This window comes from Gorilla gorilla, chromosome 1, assembly GCF_029281585.2.
Source record: "Gorilla gorilla gorilla isolate KB3781 chromosome 1, NHGRI_mGorGor1-v2.1_pri, whole genome shotgun sequence".
NCBI lineage: Eukaryota > Metazoa > Chordata > Mammalia > Primates > Hominidae > Gorilla > Gorilla gorilla.
Window position 1 is genome coordinate 39,199,092 of NC_073224.2, and position 17,389 is coordinate 39,216,480.

At 43.9% G+C, this 17,389-nt stretch overlaps 1 protein-coding gene and 1 pseudogene across 1 annotated transcript in view; both read right to left on the reverse strand.

Moving 5' to 3' along the window:
* Positions 1–9,329: 9,329 nt before the first annotated feature.
* On the reverse strand, positions 9,330–11,254 carry LOC109028794 (uncharacterized; annotated as a pseudogene).
* ACBD3 (acyl-CoA binding domain containing 3) overlaps positions 9,330–17,389 on the reverse strand; it is a 42,272-nt gene continuing 34,212 nt past the window's right edge. Inside the window, exons 7-8 of the mRNA XM_019031232.4 lie at positions 16,976–17,260; positions 9,330–11,468 (exon numbers count right to left, since the gene is read on the reverse strand). Of these exons, the coding sequence (XP_018886777.4) occupies positions 11,257–11,468; positions 16,976–17,260 (497 nt within the window). The 3' untranslated portion in view covers positions 9,330–11,256. The remainder of the gene's footprint in view (positions 11,469–16,975; positions 17,261–17,389) is intronic.

The window sequence follows — 17,389 nt, forward strand, 5'->3', positions numbered from 1 at the left end:
CTGATGACAGCCCTGCCCATGAAGGCCGCACCTAGGGACAATGTCAGGCTGAGGAGTGAGCCCACGTGGCCCTGGCTCCGATGCTGCTGCCCTCTGTGCACTGGGCCCTTCTCCTGCGCAGGCCGGGCCCAGGGCAGGGCGCCCTCACAGCCTCCGTGCTAGGCCTGGCCTTCCACCAGCCCCTCTCTCCTCTCCCAGTGCCAAAGTCCACTCTCCTTCCTGCTGTGGGGAAAATGGCACTCCTTTTAGGGGAAACACCCACTCCCCACTCAGGTTGGAGCTGGGCTTAGGAGCCAGTGAGAGCTGCAGGAGGGGAGAGAGACCAGCCGGAGCGTGCAGAGCAGTGGACACTCACTTCCTTGGTCAGCGTCCTTTGAGAACAGGGTAGAAACTGAGAAAAGGCCTAGGTGTCCACATCTTGCACTGAGGTTTCCAGGGGGTTCACACATCACCACAGCCGATCCACAGGGTTCCAGGAAGGACCGAGGAGCCCTCCCTCCCCCAGTGTCTAAGCTGCTAACACGGGTTACCAAAGGCGTTTTACACACAAGACTGCTCAAAACCCTCAAACAACGCTTTGCAGGGGGTGCTTATGTTTCCCGGACTACAAGAGAGGAGGCTCCCAAACCAGCAGGCCGGGTGGGAGCGCACAGGGGAGGGAGGAGGGCTGCAGCCGGAATCCCAGGGACCTGCATTTCGGGGACAGGCGGGAGCCAGGGAGAGGGCGGGAGAGTGCCCAGGGAGGCAGCAGGGAATGGAGAGCACCGGGTGGAGCCGACTTTCAAGGAAGAAGGGGCAGGAAAGAGGGTGAAATATTGCAAAGCAGCCCAGGATACAAAGGTGTCAAAGGTTTTATCCACAGAAACTGCTGGTGGTCTTTGGTGAGGGCAGAAGCCAGCCTACTGGGTTGACAGGACAGATGAGGGGTGTAAGACGTTGCTGAGCAGCCTGCGTCTGTGCGACAGAAAGGAGATGCAGCAAAAGCTAGCGGGGGCCAGGCTCCGGGCACATTTGCTTTTTTCCTCCTAAGATGAAACTTGAAGTCTGGGTGTAGTGTGGTGGCTCACACCCGTAATCCCACCACCTTGGGAGGCTGAGGCGGGCGGATTGCTTGAGCCCAGGAGTTTGAGACCAGCCTGGGCAACATAGCCCCTGCCCCCTCACCCCGCATCGACAGCTCCCTCCAGTCTCCCCTCCGCTGGCCTGGCTGACCACCTGCCCTCACTCTGCAGGGACCGCTTGGCCTCTCATGGGATGGTACCTACTCCCCACCTATCCTCATGCAGTGAAGCTTAAAAACCCAGAAAGAGGGCCGGGTGCAGTGGCTCACACCTGTAATCCCAGCACTTTGGGAGGCCGAGGTGTAGTGGCGCGATCTTGGCTCACTGCTACCTCCGCCTCCCAGGTGCAAGCAATTCTCCTGCCTCAGCCCCCTGAGTAGCTGGGACTACAGGTGCACACCGCCACGCCCAGCTAATTTTTCTTTTGTATTTTAGTAGAGACGAGGTTCACCATGTTGCCCAGGTTGGTCTCAAACTCCTGAGCTCAGGCAATCCGCCCGCCTCAGCCTCTCAAAGTGCTAGGATTACAGGGGTGAGCCACTGTGCCCGGCCAATTTTAACAGTTCTTAAAGGTCAAGTGTTGGGGCATCAATTTTGAACAGTGGAGACCCTGACAAGAGGAATCACAGTCACCTACACACTTTCCCAGGATGGGCCTCCAGTGGTACAGAGCAGGAAGCCGGGGAGAGTCATCCTTGGCAGCACAGACAAGTAGAAATGATCAGCTGATCCCAAGGACAGGCAGGAAAACCCTTTCCCGGAACCCTTCTTTTCTATGAAACAAAAACTTTAAACCACCGGGGAAGGGAAGCAAACCCCTCACATAAAAGATCAGGCAAAAGGGCCGGGTGCGGTGGCTCACTCCTGTAATCCCAGCACTTTGGGAGGCCACGACGGGACGAGGTCAGGAGATCGAGACCATCCTGGTTAACACGGTGAAACCCCGTCTCTACTAAAAATACAAAAAAATTAGCCTGGCGTAGTGGCGGGCGCCTGTAGTCCCAGCTACTCGGGAGGCAGAGGCAGGAGAATAGCGTGAACCGGGAGGCGGAGCTTTGCAGTGAGCTGAGATCGCGCCACTGCACTCCAGCCTGGGAGAATGAGCGAGACTCTGTCTCCAAAAAAAAAAATCAGGCAAGAATCTACTCTTAAACTACTAGGGAGGAAATGGAAATATATTGCTGTAATGTTATTTTTTTGAGACTGAGTCTTACTCTGACGCCCAGGCTGGGGTGCAGCGGCACGATCTCTGCTCACTGCAACCTCCGCCTCCTGGGTTCTCTTGCCTCAAGCTCCCGAGTAGCAGGGATTACAGGTGCCTGCCATCACCCCCCGGCTAATTTTTTGTATTTTTGGTACAGACAGGGTTTCACCATGTTGGCCAGACTGGTCTCGAACTCCTGGCCTCAAGCCGTCCACCCACCTCAGCTTCCCAAAGTGCTGGGATTACAGGTGTAAGCCACCACACCCGGCCTGTTGTATTGTTCTTATGCTGTATGTGAAGTTGTGTAATATATTTGAAAGTAGTCTGTGCTGTGTTAAAGATATATATTTTGGATCCAAGCACACTAAAAAACAACAAAACTAAAAATAAAACAGAAGAACTAATGTAATAAGTCAATGAGAGGAGAAAACAGATCTATAAAAAATACTCAATCCAAAAGAAGGCCATACAAAAGGGAAAAAATAATCCAAAGAACAGATGGGGGCTGGGTGCGGTGGCTCATGCCTGTAATCCCAGCACTTTGGGAGGCCGAGGCGGGTGGATTACCTGAGGTAAGGAGTTTGAGACCAGCCTGATCAACATGGAGAAACTCTGTCTCTACTAAAAATACAAAATTAGCCGGGCGTGGTGGCGCATTCCTGTAATCCCAGCTACTTGAGAGGCTGAGGCAGGAGAATCGCTTGAACCGAGGAGGCAGAGGTTGCGGTGAGCCGAGATCGCGCCACTGCACTCCAGCCTGGGCAACAAGAGCAAAACTCTGTCTCAAAAAAAAAAAAAAAAAAACAGATGGGACAAAGAGAAAATAGCAAAACTGTATATTTAAATCCAATCACATTGATAATTACATTAAATGTAAATTGTCTAAACATGCCAATTAAGAGAAAATGACTGTCAGATTGGATTTTAAAAAGACTCAAATTATATGCTGTCAACAAGGAACCCACTTTAAATATAAAGACATAGATAAGTTAAAGAGTAAAAAGATGGATAGGTTGGGCATGGTGGCTCATGCCTGTAATCCTAGCACTTTGGGAGGCCAAGATGGGTTGATGGCTTGAATCCAGGAGTTAGAGACCAGCCTGGGCAACAAAGTGAGACCCTGTCTATACAAAAAGTAAAAAAAAATTAGCCAGGTGTTGTGGTGCAAACCTGTAGTCTCAACTACATGAGAGGCTAAGGCAGAAGAACAGCTTAGAACCTAGGAGGTCAAGGCTGCGGTGAGTTATAACTGCACCACTGGTTATAACCCACCGCAGCCTTGACCTCCTGGGCTCTAAGCTGTCCCCCAGCCCAGGGAACAGAGCAAAACCCTGTCTCAAGAAAATAAAAATAAAATAAAATAAAATAAAAAAATAAAAAGATGGAATAAGATATATCATGTGAACTTTAATCAAAAGAAACCACGAGTGGCAACACTAATACCAGATGAAATGGACTTCAGAACAAGGAATATAACTAGACATGAAGAGATATGTTACATAATAATAAAGAGGTCAGTTCATCAAGAAGCCATACAATCATAAATGTGTATACACCAACAGAAAACTTCGAAATAAATACAGCAAAAATTGCCAAAAAAAAGTGGGGGGCGCAGGGGAGGAACAAATCTACAATTTAGTTGAATAATTCAAAACTCCTCTTTTGGTAACTGACAGAACAAGCAAACCTTACCATCACTACCAACCAACTTAACTTGGCTGACATTTACAGAACATTCCACCCAATGACAGCAGACTACACATTCTACTCAAGCGAACATGGAACATCCACTAAAAGACACCATTCTGGGACATAAAACAAGCCTTCGTAAATAAAAAAAAAAAATGAAATAATGAAATTAAATTAGAAATCAACAACAGAAAAACACTTGGGAAATCCTCAAATACATGGAGCCTAATACACTTCTAAATAACCCATGTAACAAGGAAGAAATCACAAAGGAAATTAGAAAATATTTTAAACTGGGCCGGGCTCGGTGGCTCACGCCTGTAATCCTGGCACTTTGGGAGGTCTAGGTGGGTGGATCACCTGAGGTCAGGAGTTGGAGACCAGCCTGGCCAACATGTGAAACCCTGTCTCCATAAAAATACAAAATTAGCTGGGCATGGTGGCATGTGCCTGTAATCCCAGCTACTCGGGAGGCTGAGGTAGGAGAATCGCTTGAACTTGGGAGGCAGAGGTCGCAGTGAGCCAGGATCACGCCACTGCACTCCAGCCTGGGCAACAGAGTGAGATTCCGTCTCAAAAAAAAAAAAAAAAAAGAGAATTTTAAACTAAATGCAAACAAAACCCCAATATATCCAAATTTATGAGAGGTAAAAAAGCAACACTCAAGTTTTTAGCTTTGGATTAAGAAAAAGGGAGGCTCAAATCAATAACTTAAATTTCTACCTGAAGAATTTGAGGAGGAGGGGAAGCCAAGCACAGTGGCTCACACCTGTAATCCCAGTACTTTGGGAGGCTGGGGTGGGAGGGTCATTTAAGCCCAGGAGTTCAAGGCTTGTACCAGTGTACCCCAGAGAGACCATGTCACAAACAAAATATATGGAAAGCTCAAACCATGAAAGTTTAATAAATCTAAATGAGGGCTGGGTGCAGTGGCTCATGCCTGTAATCCCAGCACTTTGGGAGGCTGAGGCAGGTGGATCACCTGAGGTCAGAAGTTCCAGACCAGCCTGGCCAACATGGTGAAACCTCATCTCTACTAAAAAATACAAAAAATTAGCCGGGCGTAGGGGTGGGTGCCTGTAACCCCAGCTACTTGAGAGGCTGAGGCAGGAGAACAGCTTGAACCTGGGAGGTGGAGGTTCCGGTGAGCCGAGATGGTGCCACTGTACTCCAGCCTGGGCGACAGAGTGAGACTCTGTCTCAAAAAAAAAAAAAAAATGGCTGGGTGTGGTGGCTCACATCTGTAATCCCAGCACTTTGGGAGGCTGAAGCGGGCAGATCACTTGAGGTCAGGAGTTCGAGACCAAAAACCCAAAGTGTGGCACCAATTATTTATGATGCACACGACCAAAAAGACTGTAGTATCCAGAATATTTAAAGTACACCTACAAATCAAGACATGTACAACAGAATAATGAACAAAGGATATAAATATACAACTCACAGAAGGCCAGTAACATATGAAAAGATGGTTATCCATGCTTATTATTTTTTATTTTATTTTTTTTGAGATGGAGTGGCACTCTGTTGCCCAGGCTGGGGTGCAATGGCATGATCTCGGCTCTTGCAACCTCCGCCTCCTGGGTTCAAGCGATTCTCCTGTCTCAGACTCCTGAGTAGCTGGAATTACAGGCACGCGCCACCAGGCCCAGCTAATTTTTGTATTTTTAGTAAAGACGGGATTTCACCATGTTGGTCGGGCTGGTCTTGAACTCCTGACCTCAAGTGATCCGCCCACCTCGGCCTCCCAAAGTGCTGGGATTACAGGCGTGAGCCACTGCACCCAGCTCCACTGGTTATTAAGAAAATATAAATTGAAACCACAGATGAGATTCTGTTTTACACCCCACCAAACTGGTACAATTACAAAACCTGACAATTCAGCAAAGATATGGAAGACAGGAACTCTTTTACTACTGGCAGTTTAAATTGGCACCACCTTTGAAGAGCGGTTTTGTATTGTCTAAAATAGACCTACATAGTTACGGCTTAACAATTCTGCTTCTTGGTATATACACTGGAGAAACTTGCACATGAGCATAAGCAGACATGTGTAAGAATTTTTCTTTTCAGAATTCTGTTTCTGAGACAGAGTCTTGCTCTGTCACTGAGGCTGGAGTGCAGCGGTGCCATCAGCTCACTGCAGCCTTCAACTCCTGTGCTTAAGTGATCCTCTGGCCTCTGCCTCCCTAGTAGTTCAGGAAGGAATAAATTTATTTATTTATAAAATAAATAAAAATGCCAAGAATTTATGATCCAGTATCCACTTTTTTTTTTTCTTTTTTTGAGGCAGAGTCTCACTCTGTCACCCCGGCTGGAGTGCAGTGGCACAATCTCATCTCACTGCAACATCCGCCTCCTCAGTTCAAGCGATTCTTGTGCCTCAGCCTCCCAACTAGCTGAGATTACAAGTGCCTGCCACCACGCTCGGCTAATTTTTTGTATTTTTAGTAGAGATAGGGTTCTGCCATGTTGGCCAGGCTGGTCTTGAACTCCTGGCCTCAATTGATCTCCCCACCTCAGCCTCCCTAAGTGCTGGGATTACAGGCGTGAGCCACCACACCTGGCCCAGTATCTACTTCTTGGTATATACTTTTGAAAACCTCATGCAGATTTGCGGAGAGACAAATAATTGGAACATCACTTCTAATAACAATGATAACAAAAAAAATCAGAAGTAACCTAAATGTTCAATAACAGAAAACCAGCCAAAAAGACATTCTATGGAAGAACACACAGTTGATTAAAAGAATACGATAGAACAATACTTGAAAGTTCTCCGGGCCGGGTGCAGTGGCTCACGCCTGTAATCCCAGCACTTTGGGAGGCCAAGGCGGGCGGATCGCGAGGTCAGGAGATTGAGACCATCCTGGCTAACACGGTGAAACCCCGTCTCTACTAAAAATACAAAAATTAGCCGGGCGTGGTGGTGGGTGCCTGTAGTCCCAGCTACTCGGGAAGCTGAGGCAGGAGAAGGGCGTGAACCCAGGAGGCAGAACTTGGAGTGAGCCGAGATCGTGCCACTGCACTCCAGCCTGGGCGACAGAGCGAGACTCCGTCTCAAAAAAATTAAAAAAATAAAAATAAAAAAAAAGTTCTCCAAAACACAACCTGGAATTTTAAGTTGCAAAATGTAGACCTTATGAAAAACATGTTCACATTTCCATACTTTGCCATGCCCAAAAAAGGTGTGTTACCTTTAACTGGAAACATTTAGGTTAATGACCTTGGAAAAAGATAAAAATCGTTTTTATTGGCCTGGCACAGTGGCTCACGCCTATAATCCCAGCACTTTAGGAGGCCTACAACAGGCAGATCACCTGAGGTCTGGAGTTCGAGACCAGCCTGGCCAACATGGTGAACCCCCATCTCTACTAAGAATACAAAAATTAGGGCGGGGTGGCCGGGTGGCTCACACCTGTAATCCCAGCACTTTGGGAGGCCGAGGCGGGCAGATTACCTGAGGTCAGGAGTTCGATATCAGCGTGGGCAACACGGTGAAACCCCGTCTCTACTAAAAATACAAAATTAGCCGGGCGTGGTGACACATGCCTGCAGTCCCAGCTACTTGGGAGGCTGAGGCAGGAGAATCGCTTGAACCTGGGAGGCGGAGGATGCAGTGAGCCGAGATCGCGCCATTGCACTCCAGCCTCGGCAACAAGAGTAAATCTCCGTCTCACCAAAAAAAAAAATTAGGGCAGGGTGCTGTGGCTTATGCCTGTAATACCAGCACTTTGGGAGGCTGAAGCGGGTGGATCACTTGAATCCAGGAGTGTGGGACCAGCCTGGACAACATGGTAAAACCTCATCTCTACAAAAAATACAAAAATTAGCCAGGCATGGTAGTGTATGCACCTATAGTCCCAGCTACTGGGGAGGCTGAGGTGGGAGGATCACTTGAGCCCAGGTCGAGGCTGCAGTGATCTGTGATTGTACCACTGCACTTCACCCTAGGTGACAGAGTGAGACCCTGTCTCAAAAAAAAACAAAAGAAAATACATTTTAAGAAAACTGAAGAACTGAGATATACGTGAGACAAAAGTCCAATACTGATTCACACGTAATTTGAAAAGCTAATGAATAGATATGAAGATCTGCTCTACCCCAAGTAGATACACAGGCACACGTTTTTAGGTTGCAGACGGAAGTGCTGAACTGAGAAAAAGCCAGGGAGAGAAGCAAAGATGGTTTTGGTGGCAGATTGTTGAACTTTTTTTTCCCCAAGACAGAGTCTTGCTCTGTCGCCCAGGCTGGGGTGTAGTGGTGTGATCTGGGCTCACTGCAACCTATGCCTTCCAGGTTCAAGCGATTCTCATGCCTCAGCCTCCCGAGTAGCTGGGACTACAGGTGTGCACCCCCATGCACAGCTACTGACTGTTGAACTTTTATTTTTATTTATTTTTTTTGAGACAGAGTCTCGCTCAGTCAGCCAGGCTGGAGTGTAGTGGTGTGATCTTGGCTCACTGCAAGCTCCGCCTCCCAGGTTCACGCCATTCTCCTGCCTCAGCCTCCCGAGTAGCTGGGACTACAGGCGCCCGCCACCACGCCCGGCTAATTTTTTGTATTTTTAGTAGAGACGGGGTTTCACCGTGTTAGCCAGGATGGTCTCAATCTCCTGACCTCGTGATCCGCCCGCCTCGGCCTCCCAAAGTGTTGGGATTACAGGCGTAAGCCACCGCGCCCAGCCCCTGACTGTTGAACTTTAAGCCCTAATGAATTATTAGCAATTATTTATTATTTTGAACCGGTTGCTTTTCCTGCTCCAAAAGATAGATACTTTCCAAGATGTGCTTACCTCAACTGCTCTCCTTAATGCGTCTTCAGTCTGGCTTTACGGTATCCCACACAGCAAAAATAACCAAGATGGTCACCTTATCTGTCTCCCCAGATTTCAAAAGAAAAAAATTATGCCAGTCACCCTGCCTATCAGTGGAGTCATCTGGATGTAGCAACCTCATTCTGGGACTCCACATCACACTGATCGCGCACTTCCCCACAAGTGCTCTGCAATCATCCACCCTGAGCAAGCGAGGGCTCTGCCTCTGGAGATCCATTAAAGTGTGCGGGGTCCACATATTTAATGGAACACACTACATACATGGTAGTGTAGAGAAACAACTTTATAACCTAGTCATTTTCAATAAGAAAAATCAGTGCTAGCCTTTGCATTTAAAAGTGTGGAAAAATTTAAATCTATTTTAACTCAGTAAGGTAATTAATAGTAAAACTAAATAATCGGCCAGAAAGAGTTGTTTTTCAACTAGAGCCTTTTAAAACAAAAAAGATGTTTGAAACATTTCTTTTTCTCTTACCCAAATGTTGAAATACTGTACTAATGCTTCAGAGAGTAACTATATTAATGAAACATCAACAAGTTACAGATAAACATTTTAATTGATTAAATATATTACTTTCAAGATCTTTTTGAAATCGCACTTGTACTGTACTAATCAACAGCCAAAGGCAATAAAAAAGTTTAAAACCAAAAATATTCTGACATGAACACATGACAGGAACCGCTGCTATGTAAAGTAACATACACTGCTCCCAAGAACAATGATATTTTTAGGAGATAATTCATCTTAACATGTGCAAGGACAAATTTGTAATCAAAGGCTGGAAGAAATATATATTAGTGCCTGCTTTTTAAAAGTTTATTTTACATTTTAAATACAGTATTTTTCTCATAAAAAAAAATCCAGGAAGTGCCTAACTCCATGGTTTCTATACCATATGTACATGAAAGCTGACAGAGAGCCTGACAAATGTTCTGGATGTAACAGTATGAACACCTATGAGCTGGGACTACTTCTGAATCAAAATTAAAAAACACAAATTAAGCACTGCTTAAGAAAAAAAAAATCCAGTTTCTGAACAACCAAAAGAGAACAGAGTTAGATATGTACAAAACCAGGTATTAAAAAACAGAAAGAAATACAGCACACAAAAAACTCAAACAACCCATATGTAGTGAACTGTATATACTGCAGTTAATGAAAACCCTCCTACAAGAAGTGATTTAGGATTTGAAATTTTAAAAATCTAAGTACTTCAGTAACAACATATAACAACATTAAGTATATATTGCCATCTTTGTCATTTTCTATCTATACCACTCTCCCTTCTGAAAACAAGAATCACTAGCCAATCACTTATACAAATTTGAGGCAATTAATCCATATTTGTTTTCAGTAAGGAAAAAAAGATGTACCTCTTCCCGTCAATAAAGAAATAACACAAATTAAAGCTATAAAATTTAAGCATGGGCATATGTATTTCCAATTCTCCTTAATAAGTAATTCCAAACTGGAATAATGTGGGGTTTGTGACTAAGTAGTAACAAATTAAAAGAAAATAGACTGTCTCTGGCAGTGATTTCCATATTAGTGCAATGTTATTTCCCATATGCTGAATTATATTTAAATGATTTTATGTATTTTAATTCAGTAGGTGCCAATTTGAGTTTATAAAATCCTTAATTTTATTCTTTGTGCAGGAAAGTTTCAATTTGAGATACTCTATGAAGCCAAAACAAAACAAAACAAAACAAAAAACCTGTATTTTGCTACTAGTAGTATGAATACCAAATAAAGATACAAGGATTCAAAGTTTGTGGAAGTTCCTGAAGAAAAATCTCTGAGGTGTTCTATGTATCTTGATACTTCAATTATCAATTAGTTTTGAACATTCTAGTTTAAGATTATCTCAGAAAATAATTCTCTGTAATATAACTCTGAACTAAACAGCTGCACCCAAAGCAGAAACAATCTGGGTCATTCCGAACAAGATCAAACTGAGGCCATTTCTTTTTCTATTATAATCTGTGAGGTCTTGAGTTTTTAAGTTTTAAAAATGACCTTTAATCAAAGCCAGCTGCACCTGATATAGACTTGTTAACTTATGGATTTCAAATTAGAAGACACTGTAACTACGGGCTCTCATAAGACACATGGAGCAGGCAGCAAGGGGCTAACCATCAGCCGGGTAAGGTCAACGTTGGGGTGTTTTATTTTGGAGACCTTAAATATTTAACATGTAGCTCATGTAACTTCAGCATCCACTAGTGACTCTGCTGGTCAGCACCCAAGGACTGGATGAGTCTGAGGAATCTCCTTTAACCCCAAAGTATGAATGCTAAAGAGTCTCAAGGAAATTTTGATTCCCAGCAAGAGTTCACAAACCATCAGACCAATATCAATAAGGTAAACTGTGACTCTAATGCTCCACAAAAGTAAAAAGAAATTTCCAAATTAAATGTCATCTTCTGCCCAACCCTAGACTCCAGACTTTGTAACAACATTTTTATCTAGTATAATAGACTCTGTAGTAGACTGATTTTGACCTCCACAAAGAGTAGGAGTTGTCAAACTTGAGGAGATAGACTCCTCTCCCTGGATATTGGTGGCTGCCAGCATACACCTCCTCATGACAGTCCCGTCGGTACACAGGCACAATCTCATCCAGCAAAGGCTTGTTGGCATTCTTTTTGGCTTTCTCTTCACAACTGATGTTTTCTGTAAGAACACAGACAAGTCAATGAACAGATTCAGGAAAACCACACTTGCATCAAGCAATTAAAATCTATCTTTTCTTTTTTTTCTGGAGACAGAGTCTTGCTCTGTCACCCAGGATGGAGTGCAGCGGCGTGATCTCAGCTCATTGCAACCTCCGCCTCCTGGGTGCAAGCGATTCTCCTGCCTCAGCTTCCCAAGTAGCTGGGATTACAGGCGTGCACCACTACACCCAGGTAATTTTTGTATTTTTAGTAGACATGGACTTTCACCATGTTGGCCAGGATTGTCTCAATCTCCTAACCTTGTGATCCACCTGCCTCGGCCTCCCAAAGTGCTGGGATTACAGGCGTGAGCCACCGTGCCCAGCCTATCCTTTCTTTGAGAAACTGCTCTTGTTGGGAATTCTGTTGAACCATTTAACAAGTTATGTGCATGTGAGCATTTATTAGTTTGTTCATTCATTCATTCATTCACTCATTCATTCAAATACTTACGTATGTGCTATACATCAAACCCTGTTCTGAGCCCTGGGAGCCCAGTGATGAACATCTAGTGGTAGCAGTGGTCAGCATCCTATCTCTTTCTGTGCTTACTACCATTCCTATTTCAAGGTCCCATTTTCCCCTTTCCATAGCCATTCAATTCCTAATTCATCCTCAGGAATTTCACTCATCTGAGTAACATGAAAATGTTGCTCTCATCATCCTCCTTCTGACCAATATGAGTCCTCCCCATTTTAGAAAGATGGAAGATGATTTGTGAGAACTATTGCTTTCTGTATATCTTAAATATAAGCAGTAAAATGAAAAAACCATAGTAGAGAGATAGGCATTCAGAGATACTCTGAAAATTCAATTATTTTCACTAGGCCAATTTAACCCAGAGATGATCTAAGTGGCAAAAAATGGGCTCTGAAAGGTTTGCCCCGGTTAATAGTTTTCTGAACTGTAATGCTATGAGGTTAGGAAAAAAAATGCCTCTAGAAACCTACAGGAATGAGAAAATTATGAACCAGCTTCGAAGTCACAGTTTAACATATTTAATACAAACCGGCTCAAAGAGGTCAAGGGAGTATTCAGCACAGAAGACAAGACTTTCGGGTTTATGGTTTTTTTGTTTGTTTGTTTGTTTTTTTAAGAGACTGGGACTACAGGCATGGATTTTCAGGTTTATAACATGGCAGAGTGAATTCTGGCAACACACTGAGTGATGCTTGTCAATGGCCACTATCAGGAATTTAAAACAAGGTGAGTTTGAGAAATTCTCACCGTCTATAGCAGACTAAGGAGATATGATGACTGATTATAATGTGGCATCCTGGAAAGGATCTTGGAACATTAGGTAAAAACTAAAAACATCTGAATAAATATGGACTTTAGTTAATTAATGAATCAATGTATCAATATTGTTTCATTAGCTGTGATGAGTGCACCACAGTACAATGTAAGATGCTAACAACAGAGGGAACTTGGTGCAGGGTATATGGGTACTCTTTGTACTATCTTTGTAACTTTTCTGTAAATCTAAAACTATTCTAAAATTAAAAGTTTATTTTAAAAAAGCAGATGGCACTCTTATAAAGGTAGGTCAAAACCAGATTTACTTAACCACAGAAATACCTATAATTAAGCATGTTTCACGTGCAAATGAGAAATACAGAACCATCCAAAATGTACACTATTGTTGACATCCAAGAAATAGACTGGTCCATTGATTCAAGACTCAAATTTTGTTCTAAATCTATAAAACTAAAGATTACTGGGATAGATGAAAAGGCATCTTTTATGAATTTAAGCCAAGGTTTAGGACCTGTAAACAATGAAGAAAATGGAGAATTAAAACAGGAGGATGTGTTACCATCCATGCTTCTTCAGAGAAAGCAAACTCCTCTGTCTACCTTTCAAGACCTAAGGAAGAAAAACCAAACCAAAACCCAAAAAACTCAGACTCTTCTACCATATGAAATACAAGACACGGTAGGACAGTAGCTTCTAAGGCATATGGACAAATACAATTTGTGAGCTACATCTTTAAATGGGATGAAGTGATGCTCACGTAATGAACAATTCTTAGGAATGATAAAGCTTCACTGCTGTGAGGCTAAAATGTTTTAGCTGCAAATCATTTTATGATTAGGAATAGTACAAGTACAGGGAATGCCATCTTTCATTTGAGGGACATATTAGAACTAAGATCAAGGATATTAAGGTTCTTACCTCTAGAAATGAACCCCTGCCATTTTCACTAGTGATCTTCCCAACACAAATATAACCCCAAAACTATCATCAGCTGAGGGTTCAGACTAGGCAGTAACCACCTTTTAGAAGCTCTCTAATAGGCAAGCCAGGAGAAATACATTACCTCAACCAACTTCTGAACAGAGAATTCTTATTCACAAAGCTCTTTCGTTTTTTTTTTTTGTTTTTTTTTTTTGAGACGGAGTCTGGCTCTGTCACCCAGGCTGGAGTGCAATGGCACGATCTCGGCTCACTGCAATCTCCACCTCCCGGGTTCAAGCGATTCTCCTGCCTCAGTCTCCCAAGTAGCTGGGATTACAGGCATGTGCCACCATGCCCGGCTAATTTTTGTACTTTTAGTAGAGATGGGGTTTCACCATGTTGGCCAGGCTGGTCTTGAACTCCTGACCTCAGGTGATCCACCCGCCTCAGGCTCCCAAAGTGCTGGGATTACAGGTGTCAGCCACTGCGCCCGGCCATCTTTTTTTTTTTCGAGATGGGGTCTGGCTCTGTGGCCCAGGCTGGAGTGAAGTGACTTGATCTCAGCTCACTGCAACCTCTACCTCCTGGGCTCAAGCAATCTTCCCACCTCAGCCTCCCAAGTAGCTGGGACTACAGGTGCACACCACCACACCCAGCTAGTTTTTTGTATTTTTGGTAGAGACAGGGTTTCATCATGTTGCCCAGGCTGGTCTTGAACTCCTGAGCTCTAGCAATCCATCCGCTTTGGCCTCCCAAAGTGCTGAGATTACAGGCAGGGGCCACCGTGCCTGGCCTCACAAAGCTCTTTGTAAGTACAGTAATTTGTACACATACAAAAAACTTTCTTTCCCAGACATCTGCAGAGAGTCTGACTTTAATGAGTCCCTGTGATGCAACAGAAAGGACAGAACAGGTTCTGATGTTGTTGAAGGTCACATGAGAAAACGGTAGTGCCCCCTGGCTAATCTGCTACAGTCCTGCTCTCTAACTGCTTTTTGTTTTTTTTAATTTTTTTTTTTTTTTTTTAGAGGGAGGGCCTAGCTCTGTCGCTCGGGCTGGAACGCAGTGGTGTGATCATATAGCTCACTATAGCCTCGAATTCCTGGACTCAAGCGATCCTCTTGCCTCAGCCTCCCATGTACCTGGGACTACAGGTACATGCCACCACACCCACCTAACTAAAAAAAAATTTTTTTTGTCGAGATGGGGTGTCACTCTACAAAACGGGTTGCCCAGACTGGTCTTAAACTTCTGGCCTCAAGAGATCTTCCTTACTTGGCCTCCCCAAAAGCTGAGATTACAGTCGTGAGATACCATGCCCAGACAGGCTTTTTCTTTTATTTTTGAGACGGAGTCTCGCTCTGTCACCCAGGCTGGAGTGCAGTGGTGTGATCTCGGCTCACTGCAACCTCTGCCTCCCAGGTTCAAGTGATTCTCCTGCCTCAGCCTCCCGAGTAGCTGGGATTACAGGCACCCACCACCACGCTCGGCTAATTTTTATATTTTTAGTAGAGACAGGGCTTCACCATGTTGGCCAGACTGGTCTCGAACTCCTGACCTTGTGATCCGCCCACCTCGGCCTCCCAAAGTGTTGGGATTACAGGCGTGAGCCACCGCATCCGGCCCAGGCTTTTTCAATCTTACATTTTTTCTTTCTGTCTCAGTCAGTATTATTTATGAGCAATGCTTTGCCTTGCTGGTGGTACTCAGGAATAAAGACTGATGAAAACAAAATGCCGTGTAAGACAAAGCAGCTCATGCTTCCAAATTTACCAGCTAGAATCTGGACCTGTGGTATAATGAAGGATTTTAAATCTGCTTCTGGGGTAAAAGTCAATCTGCAAGATGTACTGAAATTTCTGGGATACTCTGATGGTTCATGTAGATAATGATACGGAATTATCTTTGGATTATCTTTTGATTAGCATTAAATATTAACTGTTAAATTGAATATTAAACTTAATTTCAAGAAATGTTATGGCACACCTGCAGTGTATGTTTCTGTAGATAGCCCCAGAGGCCCCAGGGTGTTGCATGGTATGGTAATATGATTGGACAACTCTGTACTTCACAAGTTGATAGAACTTTCAGGGTTATTCCATGTACTTTCAATAATATCTTTTTAACTTTATCCCACTGTAATCTGTAAAGCAACATTGCCAACCCTCTTCAAGAACAAGCAGTCTGTTTACAAGCTACCTGAAAGGTCAGTTAGTCTGGAAGAACTGAGACATGGTGCTTTTCCATTCTCACAGGGCATGCATTCCATATCACTTTCAATCAAGTTAACAAATAAATTAAGCGCTTATTAAGTGTATATAAACAAACCCTACATTCTAACTTTCCTGGGTAACAAAAATAAAGAGACCCTCTTCTCAAAAACCAATACATTTATAACCTATTTCTTAGACCAAGATATTTTAGACCGTCCTTTAAAACACCCAATTTTGTCTACTTATTCAGAGGAAGTAAAAAAATTCCACTCTAGCAAAATAGGGATTTCCAAATGGAAAAATAATTGAAATTTTTTTAAGTGGAATATTCTGGTGAGTTTCTGTATTTACATAAAAAATTTTAGAATAATGACCTAAAATGCTAATATCAACAATATAAATTTAAATAAATGCCAGGGTTGACAGGAATTCTTACTTGCTCCTTTAAAATTTTTCAAAGTGGGCCGGGCGCTGTGGCTCACGCCTGTAATCCCAGCACTTTGGGAGGCCGAGGCGGGTGGATCACAAGGTCAGGAGTTCGAGACCAGCCTGACCAACATGGTGAAACCTCGTCTCTACTAAAAATACAAAAAATTAGCCGGGCACAGTGGTGCGTGCCTGTAACCCCAGCTACTCAGGAGGCTGAGGCAGGAGAATCGCTTGAACCTAAGAGGCCGAGACTACTGTGAGCAGAGATCACACCACTGCACTCCAGCCTGGGCGACAGAGTGAGACTCTGTCTCAAAAAAAAAAAAAAAATTTTTTTTTGAAGTAATCTTGCATATTTGGCTTTTCAACACACAAGGTTAGAAGTAAAATAGTATTCAGAAAGGAGTAAAATAGCAAATTGCCAAATAGATTTTCCTGGCATTCAGAAAAATTCAGGTTCAGGCCCCAGTCCCCTACAGGAGCCTGGCCTCACAACGTTTTCAGCCCAAGGTCCCACTAATGAAGAAAGTGTTCCCTAACCATGAAGTGTTAGTCAGGAAGCATAAGGCTGGGTGACACCTGAACTATGTACCATTTCTGCCAACACACAACCCAGCAGCTACTGAATATGGACCAAGGGTTCTACCTTCTTCCTCCTCGTCGTCATCGCTGGACTCACTGACATGCACGCTGACAGCAGTGTTTGGAGAGTCTGTCCATTCAAAATACACCCCAAACCCAATGTCATAATTGTCTGTGGCAAATTCCCAAAAGAGATATGATCCTTCTTCATGGGTGGGTACTCGAACAGTGACCACTTCTCCTCGGCCCACTGTAATCACGGAATCTGCATCCTGCTGAATCTTCTCTTTGAAGTCTTTGATCTGAGGTCGTGTCCACATGGATGGAGCTGCTATTACTGGAAGAGATTCTAAAGGCAATAGGAATTAAAAAGCTAAGGAAAAAGAGCCTTCACCCTGCAGGTAGCCACATTTTCGTAGGACTACCTGATCAGTTGTACTCAGGCACCAAGTACAATATGGTCTAGCTCAGATCAAGG